This window comes from Hydra viridissima, unplaced genomic scaffold (genome assembly GCF_058129835.1).
Source record: "Hydra viridissima isolate aposymbiotic clone 2 unplaced genomic scaffold, HvirCarnegie_v1 scaffold_6, whole genome shotgun sequence".
Lineage (NCBI taxonomy): Eukaryota > Metazoa > Cnidaria > Hydrozoa > Anthoathecata > Hydridae > Hydra > Hydra viridissima.
The window spans coordinates 14153815-14169015 of NW_028324305.1; the positions used below are offsets into that span (position 1 = coordinate 14153815).

At 29.4% G+C, this 15201-nt stretch overlaps 2 protein-coding genes across 4 annotated transcripts; both read left to right on the forward strand.

Annotated features, from left to right (window-relative positions):
- The first annotated feature begins 1237 nt into the window (after window positions 1-1237).
- LOC145190234 (actin nucleation-promoting factor WAS-like) lies at window positions 1238-10546 on the forward strand. The gene is made up of 11 exons (XM_090090475.1): window positions 1238-1585; window positions 4565-4702; window positions 5000-5086; window positions 5355-5454; window positions 5674-5742; window positions 6140-6296; window positions 7043-7085; window positions 7188-7344; window positions 9078-9574; window positions 9682-9793; window positions 10180-10546. Exons 1-11 carry the CDS (start codon window positions 1481-1483, stop codon window positions 10233-10235), a joined length of 1521 nt encoding a protein of 506 aa, XP_089946601.1. The 5' UTR covers window positions 1238-1480; the 3' UTR covers window positions 10236-10546.
- Window positions 10547-10746: 200 nt separating this feature from the next.
- LOC145190440 (tRNA-queuosine alpha-mannosyltransferase-like) lies at window positions 10747-15201 on the forward strand. Of its 3 annotated transcripts, XM_090090476.1 has the most exons (8): window positions 10747-11155; window positions 11532-11699; window positions 12010-12237; window positions 12312-12421; window positions 12611-12755; window positions 13416-13486; window positions 13572-13663; window positions 13807-15201. In XM_090090476.1, exons 1-8 carry the CDS (start codon window positions 10962-10964, stop codon window positions 13882-13884), a joined length of 1086 nt encoding a protein of 361 aa, XP_089946602.1. In that variant the 5' UTR covers window positions 10747-10961; the 3' UTR covers window positions 13885-15201. The 3 variants fall into 3 exon arrangements, with proteins under 3 accessions (XP_089946602.1, XP_089946603.1, XP_089946604.1); XM_090090477.1 differs by lacking the exon at window positions 12010-12237 and having other exon boundaries at window positions 10834-11155; XM_090090478.1 differs by lacking the exon at window positions 12611-12755 and having other exon boundaries at window positions 10836-11155.

The window sequence follows — 15201 nt, forward strand, 5'->3', positions numbered from 1 at the left end:
AAGGTTTTTCGTGTAGCCAGCACAAACAACTGATGGATTGTATTTTTTATTCGTCTATCAAGCAAAGATAAACAGCTGAAATTGTTTTTCTTTTATATTATAAAACAACTTGAACCAAGTTCTAAATTTTGTCAACAACAACAGCATTTAGAATCTATAGATAGTTAAGAAAAGTATTTTTTGTCAAAAATGTAACTTGGTTTGATTAAAAGTTTTGCCAAATTTTGACTTCACTTTTCATATACAAAAAATATGCCCCTTATGCTGAAAATACACTAACTGTTTATATCATGCACATAACTGACAATTGTTATAAATGTCTATATATCAGGATAGTTTATTTTGCTTACCAGGTGAACTGCAACTACAAAAGCAGTAAAAATTATGTAGTTTTAGCGTTTCATAAATATTGTAAATGTTCATGTTTCACTAAATTTTTAACTAAGACTAATTTTCCTATTGTGCAGCTAGTTGTAATAATTAGTATATTGACTAGGCTAAGGATCTCTGAGCAACATAGCAACAGTGCAAAATGAACAGTTGCTATAAAATTTTATATTGCTATAGGCACAAAATTACCAACTCATCTGAACTGGCCAAATTATATTTGTGCCATTACAAAGAGCTACAATACTCGGTAATTATTAATAAAACTTTAATATTATGAAGTTCAAGCTTTCCTTGAATCCAAGTAAAAAGAAAAAACAAATATCACCAATAAATTAACTGTTTGATAACGAGGCTGTAACGTATGGTGATTATCTTAGATATATTTTAAAATAATCCCCATATATTACAACCCCGTTATCATTATTTTATATTATTAAGCAAAAAGGCAAATATGATTCACTGTATCTGGGGTCATTCAAGTCATTTAAAATATGCTAAATTTGATTATTTGAAACCGCAAAATGATTTTATGTATATATATATATGTATATATATATATATATAAATCAACGAATCCTTAATGTCGGATGATCTTGTGAACAGACAACTTTTTGTTAATCTCAAATTTGATCTGCAGTCTGTTACTTCTTCTTACTTGAATAATCAAATAAAATTGCATGAGTAGTATTTACTTCTAATTTAAAATGAAGTTGATGATCAATTAATGATCAATATTAAGCGACAAAATTTCGAAAACTGTTTTTGTTTTGACAATGCCGGAAGGTTAATTCAATGTTTACTCCAATCTTTATGGAGTAACTATGCAACGGTTCGTTTTAAAAACCACACATTACAGCGGGATATCACCTTTCCTATAAAATTTTGTTTTTTAAAATTATTTTGTTACATGGAATCTAGAAATAAAAAAGTATACGAGGAAGAGATCAAAATCTAAAAGGCGATTACGCATCGATGTATCCGTAGAGTCATTTAGATCTGTGTATATAATCGGTACATTCACCGCAATCAATCAAGAAGTGCAACTTGCTATTAAATTTTCGGTTTTAGAAAATTTAAAATTTAGGATACAATGGCTCATGAAATCCAAAAAGCTCCTGAGAGTAACCGATCTTCAAATCTTTTATCAGAAGAAGAAAATAAATCAGTATTCAATCTTATAGGGAAAAGATGTGCTGTAAGCTTTATTTCTTTATTCAAAAAATGGCTAGGTTGGCTCAAAACCTTATGTTCTTCATTTATTGTAAAGACATGAGTAGTTATGTGCAATACAAACATATATAACTAGCTAAATTGAGTAAATTTTTCACATGTGTGACCTTGCTTAATAAAACTAACTAACTTTTTGTATACCTACAGTGTATTGTATATCAAATTAAATAAACTAAAAAGAAGATAATATCTTAGAAGTGAAAAAATGACACCCTTACTATCACCTGACTTAGATTAATATTATTCAACACTATTTTTCTTAATTGTTATGAGAATCAGATCAGGCTTGCTAATACAAGGGCTTTAATTTTTCTTAGCATATTAATACAAACACTAGTGCACTGTGAAGCTTTTGGTCACCACAATCACTATTAGGTAACAGCATGGGTATTATTTCAATTCTAGAGGTTGAATCTCAGAATTTTCTTTGGGTGTAGGTTTCATTTTTTTAAATTTACATAAACTATGTAGTTAGATAATGGCAAATTGAAGATTTAAAATAAAACAGACCTAACTCTTCATCACATATGTCATCAAGTGATGTAAAAGGCAGAAGAAAAAAAAGAACCATTCCGATGTGCAAAGCACATTAAATACCATAAATGTTTGAATATACAGTGCTTAAGATTTAAAGTTTTAAAAATAATGATAAAATGTGCATATCTTGATTATGTGTTTCATAATATTGTTTCTTTCTAAAAGTAGCAATCCCATAGGTTTTATAAAATTTATTAGTTAGAATGCTTTTAATGATGCATACACAAATATTTAGTTGAAAGTTTTTTATTTAAATGAGACTTTTTGGAAGTAATTGATAAAAATGACCTCCTGTACAAGTAAAAATGATCTATTCTGTCCCAAACCACAAAGAATGTTAATTATTGTTACTTGTGACAATACTTTTGTACAATAATTGTACTACTTTGTACTAACTACATTTTCAGTGTGTTTAGGAAATTTAGTTTATTATCCTATGGCATACTTTTCCACTGTCCATAGGATTTAATTTTCAACTGTATCATAGGATATACTTTTCAAGAAAATTCATTTCACCTAATGATGTTTTATATTGCTCTTTATTTGTTAAGCATTCTTAAATTAGTTTTATGTATGTATGTACATCTGAGGGTAAGTCAAAACTATATACACTTTTGCCATAGCACATATTTAGCATTATCACACTGTGTTTGTGCGTGATAGTAGTTGAAGTTTCACATAATTAAAGTTTAAAACTAATAGTGCTAGCTAGTTTTGCGTCATTACAGTTTAAACATGGGCACTCCACTTTCAGCTTGCTTCAAGGAATAACAAAGAGACATCCAATATCTTTGGTTAAAAGGAGTGTCAGGAGCAGAAATTCATTGTAGGCTCTTATCACAATATGGGGAAAGTGCACTTCTATGTAGAAGTGTTTATGAGTGGATAGATACGTTTAAATGTGGCCAGACAAGTGTGACGCTCATAGAGGGAGCAAGACGCCCTTTAACCTCTACCATTGTTGAGAAAACTCAGCAAGTTCAGCATATAATAATGGTAAATCAGTAAGTTACTATTGATGATGTTGCTTGTTCACTACAGATTTGTTTTGGCCCTGTCTTTTAAATCATTCATAATTATCTTGACTATCATAAAGTCTGTGTGTCTTCCAAACATCTTTAGACTGCTTAAAGGTGGTTTATGAGGTCAGCAGTTTTCTATGGAAGAAGATGTGAAAAAAGGGGTGCATAAATGGTTACACAAACATCCAAAAACAATCCTTTTGGAAGGAATATGCAAGCTTGTTGACCAATAGGCCAAGTGCAAAAGCAAGGAGATTATTTAGAAAAATTATGTATTTTGTATGTATGTATGTATGTATGTATGTATGTATGTATGTATGTATGTATGTATGTATGTATGTATGTATGTATGTATGTAAATGATGATTTAAATAATGCCTGTTAGTTTCATAAATAAGTGTTCTTGATATTGTCTGTTATTACTTGATAAAGTTTTTTATATAGGATGAAAACAAACTTTTTATTTCATTATGTTATTGACACAAAATTGTTAAAAATTATGAGTTATAACCAGAAGGCTGTGTATCGCCTAAAGACAGTGATAGCAGTAAAAGCTTAGTTGCTCTCTGCATAATTAAGAAGTTGTTTTTGCTACAAAATACCTTTTCTAAAGGTAATATATAAAGAAAAACAACTTTATAGGGGATATTAACTTGATAAATGGGTCCATAAAGACTGGGAAATTTGGACAAAGAAAAGAATATTTATTCATAGTCAACTGAGCACAAATGTTAGTGGACAATCCATTTCCCATGGTAAAATACGGAGGAAAAAGTTTAATGGTTTTTGGGTGTTTAGCTGAAGATTGGTGAAGAAAAAGTAGAATAGTTTCAAGTTCATCATATGGATTAGAAGTTATTGGTCAGAGTTTGAATTTTCATTAAAATAATGATTCAACACATACACTTAAATTAAAACTCAAAACAATGGTCTAGCCTCCTCAGTAAATGGTTTCCTAAACTGTGCATGTCCAATTATTTGAATCTGAAAACCAAAGATTGGCAGCTCTCATTTTTGGGAATATCTACCAGAAGCATGACCAGGAAAAAACTGAAAATGTTAAACTCTGCTATGTTAAAAGTGATTAAGGCACAAGGAGGACATATCAACATAATGAAATTGTGTTAATTTTCTTTTTATTCTATTAAAATTGTTTCTTCTCTATCTTACTGTCTTTATTACTGCTAAAAAAATATTTTCTCTATTTTATTATATATGCAGATTTCAACAAACAAATTAAAGTTTATAAGAGTACATACTTCAATGGAAAGTGTCTTTTAATATATAATTACTAATGATGAATTTTTAGAAAAAGTTTCATAACACTTTTAACTTAAAGCTCTAATGATGCATTTCTAATGCTACTAGTATTCCTGTTATTTCAGACGCTATCAACAACTGTTGTTCAAGTTTTCAAATGTGGTAGTGGACAAATTTCCTGGCAAAAGCTATGTGTTGGTATCATTTGCTTTGTTAAAGACAATCAAAAGAAATCTTATTTTGTTAGAGTATTTGACTTAATGGTATGTTCACTTATTTAAGTACAAAATATAATCTTATGCATTTAATTGTTCTTTGCTTCCATTTTTTATTTGTTGATATAAACACCCATCAAAAAACTGTTTTGTTTTTTTTGTTAGAAATAGATATTTTTAAAAAATCAAAAACTTCTGTTAGCAAAAAGCAAAAAAAAAAAAAAAAGCAAACATTTTGATTGTATTGATCAAGTGTGTTTGATACACAGAATGGCTTAAACAGTAAATTGTTAAATTATGTTTTTGTAATTCTGTAACACAAATTAATATATTTTCATTCAATAGATTAAAAATATGGTTTGGGAGCAAGAGATTTATAACCAGTTCAAGTATTTTGCTCCACGGAATCACTTTCATTCCTTTGAAGCTGATGTGAGTTTTTTCGTTCCTTTGATGCAGATATAAATTTTTGATTTCCCTTGTCTGCATATTTTTATTTTTGTTTCCTTTTTTAAGCAATTGCTATTCTTCAATTCCATTTCCATTTCTTTTTAAAGTTTAAGAATATTGTTACATAAGGTATTGATTCTCTGCTACCCAAATATATTAATTTTTATTGTGAACAAGTTTTATATAAAACAATAACTTATTTGTCTTAATATCCAGAAACACCTCAATATTTTATTTGTTTTAACTGCAGAATTTTGTTGTTGGATTAAATTTTGCTGATCAACAAGAAGCCAATCATTTTCGTCAGGTGATAGAAGGAAAGCTGCGAGCAAAGCAACAGAGGAAAACAGGTAAAAAAAGTTTTCTACTTGTAATTTGATTAAATTTTTTAATGGTCAATTAAAAAATTTAATCAAGTTACAAGTAGAAAACTTTTCAAAATTGCTTGCTGATCTGCTTGAATCTTGTTGGTTGAAACTTAATCAAAGTTTTATTTATAAATATTGTATGATAAACTATAATTGTGTCAAATATTATTTAAAGAAATGGCTTAATAAAAATTTATATAGAACGGCGTGCAACTACGGTTAAGAGAGAAGCAGGAAATAATAGAGTAAATGCATTGCAGCCTGTGAACTGTAAGTAATATATTTTAAATGGTTGATTTTTTTTCATTTTAATATTACATTTTTAATGGAAGAATTCTTTATATGTTTTTATTTTTGTTATCCAAAAAAATCTAAATGATTTAATATTCAAGAAATGTTTGTATTAGTACCAATATTTATGTAGTGTAAGTCCTTTTCATAATGGTGTCAACAATAAATAGAGTTTAGAAAGTTTTGTTAAAAAATTCTTATGTTATAAATATGTTGTTGTTTTTTTTGATATTTTTTGAATCTCATTAAAAATTACCTCTGAAATCTTTTTACAGTTTTACTCCTGATAAGGTTTTTTAAATGCGTCTAAAGTGATGTTTACTATTTTATAAAAAGAACATGTCTTTTAGTGTGAATATAAAGCTATTTTATACAGATAACACGCAGAGTATGCCAGGAGTCCCATCACCAGCACCAACACCAACAATAAGCCCTTCACCATCTGCCAATGATCTGAAAAAAAAAGATTCAAAACCTGGAAAGAAAAAAGTGAAACTATCCAAGGAAGATATTGGTACTCCATCTGATTTTAGGTAAACAAAGTCATTGAAATTTTCTTTTGATTTAAATGTGCCAAAAAAAGTTTTAAAAAAAACCTTTTGCTTTGACAATTTTATCATCAAACTGACACAAAGCATATCACCATTAACAATTTCAAATAAAAGTATTGCAATTTTGTTTATGGTTTTATATTTTCGAATATTTTAGGATGTTGTTGCATGTGGAAAACAGCCATTTTATAAGATATTGATGATTGGGAGTGTTTTTATACAAAAATTCATGAAATATGAAACCATAAGCAAAGCTTTTTTTTTAAAAACTTTTTGTCAGGCATAGGAATAATTGCTAAACCATGATTGCTAGTAGCTTTTTTTATTAAAATTATGTATATTTTCATATTGTAATGACAGGTGTGTAACAAAGTAATTTTATTAAATTAAAAATGCAGAAAAATGATTCATAAGTCACTCACTGAGAATTGTTAAAAGGGGTGCAGAGTTAAATTTCTATTTTTTTCTGGATGATGATGATAATCATGGTTGATGATCATGATCATGATTAATGGTTGATGATGATCATGATCATGATTGATGATTAATGATTAATGATTGATCATGATTGATGATTAATGATTAATGATTGATCATGATCATGATTGATGGTGATGATGATGATGATGATGATGATGATGATGATGATGATGATGATGATTGATGATTGATGATTGATGATTGATGATTATTGATGATTCTAACCAGATCTTAAATACAACTCTTAGGCATGTGGGTCATGTAGGTTGGGATCCTAAAGGAGGCTTTGATGTAAGTATTTATCAATATTTTTATTATTGTGCTATAAAAGTTTGATTATCAAAGTTTCATTTATTCAAATCGAAATCTCCAACATTTACATAATATATTTAGGTTAACAATATTGATCCACAATGGAGGAAGTTGTTTGACACAATAGGTGTAACTGAGAAGCAACTTGAAGATGCAGAAACATCTAAGTTTATATATGATTTTGTTGAATCACATGGTGGTATTGAAAAAGCTACAAAAGAGCTTGAAAATTCAGATGGTGAAACTTTTTTTCTTTTTCTTTTTTTATATAAGATTCAAACAAATTCACTAGTGTGCTAATCTTTTAATCAATAAGCTATGGTATTGTCTTAAATTGCTTAGTATTGGCATTGTTTACTTATGAATAAAAACAGAACCAGGACCTCCAAAACAGTTTTAGTATTATCTTTAGTATTTTTCAAATTTTTGCAAGTTAGTCCTAAAACTCATTTTTCACCTCTAATGTTCACCTTCAATGTTTTTTGAATATCCTTAGTTGGATAAAAATGTAAAAAATAATGAAAAAGAGAAGTAGACAAAAAAAGAAAAAGTCTTAAGAAGTAATTTAAATTAAGTCATAAAAATTTAGAAAAGTTAATATCATATGAAAAGGATGAACAATTCCTGATGTTTTTTTGGTCTTAAGAAAATTACCTGTCAAAAAAATATTTTAGTTTGGTTTAAATATTTTTTAATTTTCAAGGAACATTTGTTTTAAGTTATGTTTTTAAACGCATTGATTTTACAATATTCATGAAAAAATGTGTTTTTGATTGCAAATCCTTCTCCAAAATTTACATATGGGTAAGGTAGAGGATAAGAATAAAGATGAATAATTAATTAAGAAATGTGTGTTCTAACTGACAAGATCTCTGCCATATTTGATAGAACATATTAGCATTTTACTAATAATGTGGCTGTGCATTGGGATGGATGAGTCTCAAATTTCCCAAATAGTTTAATATATATAATAGGATATTGTTGATAGGATGTTAAACACAGTATCATTATAATTAAACAGCTAAAAAAGTTTCTACACTTTTTGATCTCACTCTGTGATTATATTGCTACACAATCAATATATTATGATATGGATAAGAAACAATATATTATGATATGGATAAGAAAAGCATTCTATTCAGAGAGAATAGTTTCAGAGTTGGTCTCTTTTACTAAGACAAAAAACAAATTTTCAAGTTCTCTTCTGGTGAAAAAACATTCAATACTTCAACTATTTTGAAATCCATGTTTATTTGCAATACATTAAAAGAAAATAATCATAATTTATCAACCTCAAGACTCTATTGGGGTTTCAAAATTGTAATAATAATTATAATCTCAAATATTGTGACTGTATTATTAACAAAGATAAGACTTCTGTTTCTTTACAGAGTTTGACAAGTAAAGTGAGTTTCAATTGTAAAACTTGTAAGACATGTTAAAGAAGATTTAGATGTAGATAGTTTGTTGAGTCAGGAATAACAAACTATTGATTGTAGAATATATTACAGAATGTTTAAACAAGTTAACAGCAGTAAAATAATTGGGAATAATTTGTAAAAGTTGGCTAACTGGTTATATTGTTTGGTTAGGAATGATTTGTATAGATTGTCCAGCTGGTTAAATGGTTTGGTTTTGTAAAATAAAAAAGTAAAAAATGAAAATTTTCAGGAGAAACTCTTGAATCTATTAATAGTTTTAGAAATAAGTTTGTTAGTAGAAATCCAACCTGAATCAGTTGGAATTAGGATTGAATCCAAAGTTTCTTCATTGGTTTGCATTTCTTTTGCATTGCTTTTGGATGTCATGATCTTTTTTTCTTGTGTCTAGATCTGGCACATCCCTAATGCAAAGCCACCCAAATTTTTAATAACTATTAAAAACTTAAACAAAAAATCTGTTAAAAAGTTATACAAAGTTTATAACTTTCTTTAAAGATATAGTTACCATTGAGTTTATACTTCAAATTAGTTGCACCTCCTCCTCCAGCAAGATCTGCTCCTCCTCCACCACCACCATCACGTCATGGTCCCCCACGTGGTCAAGCACCTCCTATACCTCAGTCTTTAGATAGAGAACCAAGTATGAAAGGACCTCCAGCTCGTAGTGCACCACCACCACCACCTCCATCAACTAGAGCTGGTCCACCACCTCCTCCACAGGTATCAAGAGGTCCTCCACCTCCTCCTCAAATGACTGCACCACCTCCTCCTCCTCCACCATTAAATCTTCCTGCACCACCTCCTCCACCTCCTGTTCCAGTTGCAGGTGCACCACTTCCACCACCACCACCACCCCCAGGAGTTTCGAAGTCAGCTCCTGCGGCAGGAGTGGGAAGAGGAGGTTTGCTAGATCAAATTCACCAAGGAAGACAGTTAAATAAAGTTGAACCACAACAAAAGGAAGTTTCTGGAGATGGAAGAGATGACCTCCTTAGTGCAATCCGTTTGGGTGCTAAGCTCAAAACAGTATGTATCCTTGTTGCTGCCAAGTGTTTTATTATGATTTTTTTTTTTGATATGTTTTTAAATTATCTCTATAAAAGTTGATTAAATGAGCTAATAAAAATGTTTAGGTTTCCCAGTCTGACCCTCGTTCAAGTGTAGTAGAAGATGATCAGCTTGAAGGAATGGCTGGTGCACTTGCTAAGGCATTAGCCATGCGGTCTGCTCACATTCAAGTTTCTGGTAAGACAACATTTTTTCTCATTCTTCTGAGTCCATGTTTTACATATAATATGAGTGAAGAAAAGTAAACATTGGCATTTTTAAAAATTTTTTAAATTTTCTTTTGTTTTAACTGCATGTTCTTTTTAGCTTTTAAGTAAAAAAAAAAAATTTTCTTTATTCTTTCTTAAAAAAACATCAACTTCCTGATAATTTAAAAATTTCAGTTCCTGTTATTTAAAAACATATTTTTATGCTTTTATTGTATATTTCTTTTTAAAGGAAAAAAGTTTAGAGCTAAGAATTTTAGGTTTTACCTTTATATATTTGATAGTATGCATCAAATACATAACAGTTACATAGATTACATTAAGTATAATTTTCTTAAATTATATACTAAATTTTAGATAATGATGATGAAGATGAGGAAGAAGATGAATTTGATGATGATTGGTCTGATTAAAAGTGACAGCAGTATTATTTGGGTCAGAAACTTGAAAAGGATGAAAGCTTATAAAATCTCAAACGTTTTATTTTTTCCAGCTCACGTATATATTTTGTCAATTTTTTTATGTTTTCTATACTCCTCTCTCGCTATTTCTTTAAATTCAATTAAAATAAAATTAGGCTGCAAGGGAATAGTTTCAAAAGTTTGAAAGGCTATAAAAAGTTTCTATGTTATCATATTACCTAGTTATATATTTTTATAGTTCAAATTTTTTTATAGTTTCTGCTGTATTTAATTATTAACCTAATAAAATGAAAGCTCTTTTCTTGTTGTGCTCTGTTTTTAACTTTGGAAAGTGGTGCATTGTCTAATAACTGTTTTAACTTTTATTTTGACATTGTTTTGCGTTTAATTCAAATTCTTCCCGAATGATAAAACTATTGCCATTTAATTTACTTTTTTTAAATGGGGAAAAGCAGGAATATTATGTCATAAGCCTTTACATCACATTCCTGTTAATTCACATAGGTTTACTAAGAGATTTCAATTGAAAGATGCTAGGCCAGTTTTGTGATTGAGTATTGGAAGTGGATTCTTGATTTTCTTTTTGTAGTTGTAAGATCAATAAATGTGATGAGATACTTAACAACTTTTGCCATTAGTTCATGCTAATACTTTCTTGGCTATATATTTCTTTAATTTTTCTATGCAATTTTAAAAATTAGACCTAAATTTTTTAAGATGTGTCATGTTCTTTTACTTGAACCCTTTTACGGAGGTTCTCATAAACAACTAATTGATTACCTGATTGAAATATTGGAAACTGAGAATGTGGAAGTTACCAAAGTAACAATGACTGATAAAAAATGGCACTGGAGGTTGAGGACCAGTGCATTACATATTGCTGAGCAAATTCCTAAAGATAAAAAATTCAGGTTTGCTTATTGTCTTATGTTAAAATGGTGGATACTCTAACAATAGGTGGCAATGAAGAGATTGCTTGGGATTACTTTTTATTGCCTTCATTTTTATTCTATATTTTGCTTAAATTAATGTAATTATGAAGAAATAAGTGAAGTCTGTGTAATTCTTAGGATGGGTTAGTTTGCTAGTAATTTTAATATCTATTTGAAGGTAGATTAACTGATGTAAATAATAAATACATGTCCAACTGTAAAAGTGTAATTTAAAATTTGTAAATTTTTGTATTTGAAAAAAAGTTAATTTTCTTAAGTTCTGTTGTGTGTAAAATTTACTTATTTTGTAATTTATTAATAATAAGAAATATAGAAAAAAATTTTTCTCATTTAGCTGTCTATTTGTCACATCCGTTATTAATTTAGCGGAGTTGATAGGTTTGCGACCAGACTTATTGAATGCAACTAAAGTTTTATATTTTCATGAGAATCAGCTTGTTTATCCTGTTCGCAAACAGCAGGATAGAGACTTTCAGTATGGCTATAATCAAGTGGTTTCAAGGTATAGGTTTATTGTAATAAAGTTTTATTTATTGACCTAAATGCTATATGTTAAATATTTTAAAACAAAAAAGTGTTTTTATTATTTTTATGGGATGCATAAATCTGATTCATCATTCAAAAATTAAATGTACGATAAAGCATGGTGGTAATCGTAATAGCGGTGGTATTGGTCATAAGCGATGTGAATGAGGCTGAATACTGTATAAAGATAGGCAAGACTAATGATGATTTAGAGGGGGTGGGGTGGTGGAGGTGATCGAATTCAAGTTATAATGCTGATGATAACAATATATATATATTTTTTTTAGTTTATCAGCAGATGTTGTCCTATTTAATTCTTCCTATAATATGGATTCATTTCTGGGTAATATAAACAGTTACATGAAGTTAATGCCTGATTATCGCCCTAAGTTGATTCAAGAAAAAATAAAACCGAAATGTAGTGTTGTTTATTTTCCTTTGAAAATTGTTCATATGCCGCCCATGATTCCCAGACTATCAGGTGATGTTCTGCATATAACATGGCCGCACAGATGGTAATAATTTTTTTTAAACAAAATTATTTTTGTTAGAGTTTAAAAGATCTATTAAAATTTGTCTTTGCATCTAGGGAGCATGACAAAAATCCACAGGACTTTTTTCAAGTGTTGTATGATCTTGCTGATCAGGGGTTTTGTTTTAAAATATCAGTGCTTGGTCAGTCTTACTCGGAAATCCCCGGTAATTCTATTTACTGTGTTCGTCAAGTTATCCAAGTTTCGTTCGACGACGGTATTCTTACAAACTTGATGTTTTCATTACTTTTTAACTCTTTTTAATTCTTTTATTTATATATATATATATATATATATATATATATATATATATATATATATATATATATATATATATATATATATATATATTTAGTTTGTTTTAAAGAAGCTTATTCAAAATTATCATCATATATTTCCAACTGGGGTTTTCAAAAATCCAAAGAAAACTATATTGAAATACTTAAAAATACAGACGTCGTAGTGTCTACAGCTAACCATGAGTTTTTCGGAGTTTCAATGTATGTAAATGGTTTTTCTTGCATAAAGTGTTTAAATATATTTCGACGTTCTAAATTTTTGAGCAAATAAAATTTTAACTCAATAAACTTTTAAAGTGAATGAGTTTTATAAGTCTAAGTTCAAAAATGCTTTCTCAGTTCTTTTTACCTTCAGTTTGGTTGATATTCCTTGCTTTGTTGCTACTAACAAAAATGTTAAACGAAAAGGGCTTCTTCTTTTTTCTTTTTTTTACGAAATCTTGTGTTATACATTGTTTAAATTATTTCAGTTGAAAAAATCATCGAAAGAAAAAGTAGCACTGATGTAGAATTGGCTGACAGAACTGTTTAATCGTTGAAACCGCTATACACTGTGCCCAAATACAAAAAGTGAACAAATAACTTTTGACAAACATCTGTAAACATGCTCGTGACTGCCACAACAACAAAATTTACTTATAAAGAAAAAATTTATTTTAAATTGGAATTTGGTTTAAAAAAAGCTAAAAAGTGCTTTAACACATGAACACAAGAAGTAAAAAAATTACGGAAATTAATCTCGATTTGCTTCACGTGAACAGCCCCAAGTTATAAGTAGATAAAACTAAGGACTTGAACCTGTCAGTTAGCCTGTTTGCATCTTCGTTCGTGAATTTAATTTCTTGTTATTAACTTTTATAGGCTTGAAGCTGTATCTGTTGGTTGTTATCCATTATGTCCAAATCGACTCGCTTATCCAAGTTTCTTCCCTGGTATTGACGTTAGAAAGTTTTAACGGTAAACATTTCTAAGAGTTTTTCATTTAAAGAAGATAGAAGAAATTTATTTTATTCATAGAGCGCTATCTCTATAATACAAAACAGCAGCTATTCAAGAAACTGAAGGCCTTCTGTAAGCATCCCGAGTTTGTAAGGAATCATCAAAGCGAGGTATACCATCCCTTACGATTTTATTTGAATATATGTGTTAGTGCGCAGAATTGCAGGATCAATTTTAAAATATTTGAAACCTGTTGCAAGTTACATGACTCATGAGGCTAAAATCTTATTAAAAAAAAAATCTCTTTTTTTAGGTAAATCTTTTGCAATTCGACGGTAATTTGCTACGGGATAAATATCTTTCATATTTACTTATGCCAGCGATTACTTAAGATTTGGCAACACGTTTCAAGATTTCGCAGTGTCATTTATCCAAAGAAAAGTACAGTAGTTATATGGACCATTCTTCCCCTTCTCATTTCCCATCCTAAACGTATGTTGTACATTAGGTGATAGTGGAACTTGCGAAGATTTTTTGGTCTGCGTTTGTACTTACTCATCTGAGTTCTTAAGCAGGTGGGATTAGAAAATGTGCATATTTTTGTTAGAGTCTATTATTCAAAAACAAAATCTTTTACGCAATTTCAATGCTGCTTAACATTACAGGGTTTTTTAGTTAAGGTTTCATCATTTTCATTAATACTATGATAGTATACTGACTTGCTAAATAAACTTACAATTTCTTTCTGCTAAAAGTTCTTGTTCATTTGTTTTACGTGAAAACTATGTGTAGAAACATTTGGGATCTCAGCAATAATTTTTCAATTTTGTTACAGGAGAATACTTTTTCATAATCTTCAAATTTAATATTTAAAGTGTTCCTCCTTTTGTTAGAAAATAAAAAGTAACTCGTCTCTGCATTTATTCAACAAATATCATGCGCATCTCACGTGGCACTTTTAACCAATACTCGTTTAAAAGTTGCTTCAAATGGTCAGTTGATTGAATTTGATGGTTTACCAAATGAGCGTCGTTTTATGACCAAATAATTTCGATTGGGTTGAGATCTGGTGATCTAGGGCACCAAAGCAACAAGATGATCTTTTTGTGTTGAGCCAGTGTTATACTATGTGTTATGTACTTACTAGAATCCTGTCTTGCTGGATTATATATTGCTTGCTTCTACCATACAATTACTTTGATATTTTAGTTGATATGGCCGTTATACACCTCATACATACAACGCCCTTGTGGGGAAAACATTCCCATATGCCTACTGAGCCTCCACCGTCTCGTCGTCTTGTTTGTAAATAGCGTTCGCAAAAGATCTCAGTTGCAAATCTTTTAACGTAGATTCTGCTCACATTTCGATTATAAAAAGGATTGGTTTAATTTTTTAACAAGCTTTTTGTTGCCGAGGATTTTCTCTGCTTGTTCTGAATATGCTACTTTTGTCAAAGTCACTAAGTTTCAATTGTTTTCCAGAACGAGGCATGTCAATGACCTCACCTGTTAGCTCCCAGCTTTTCACTATTTTTCGCATACAAAATTTAGAAAGCCACAAGTTTGTCTATTTTAAAGTTGTTATGGTTTTTTGATTTGATAAACATAATTTGTCGCGTTGGTTTGACAAGGTTCTAACTGACATTTTTGCCAAAAATGACTTAACCATTTTGTTAAACTATTTAAATCATGATGAACAAAATAAA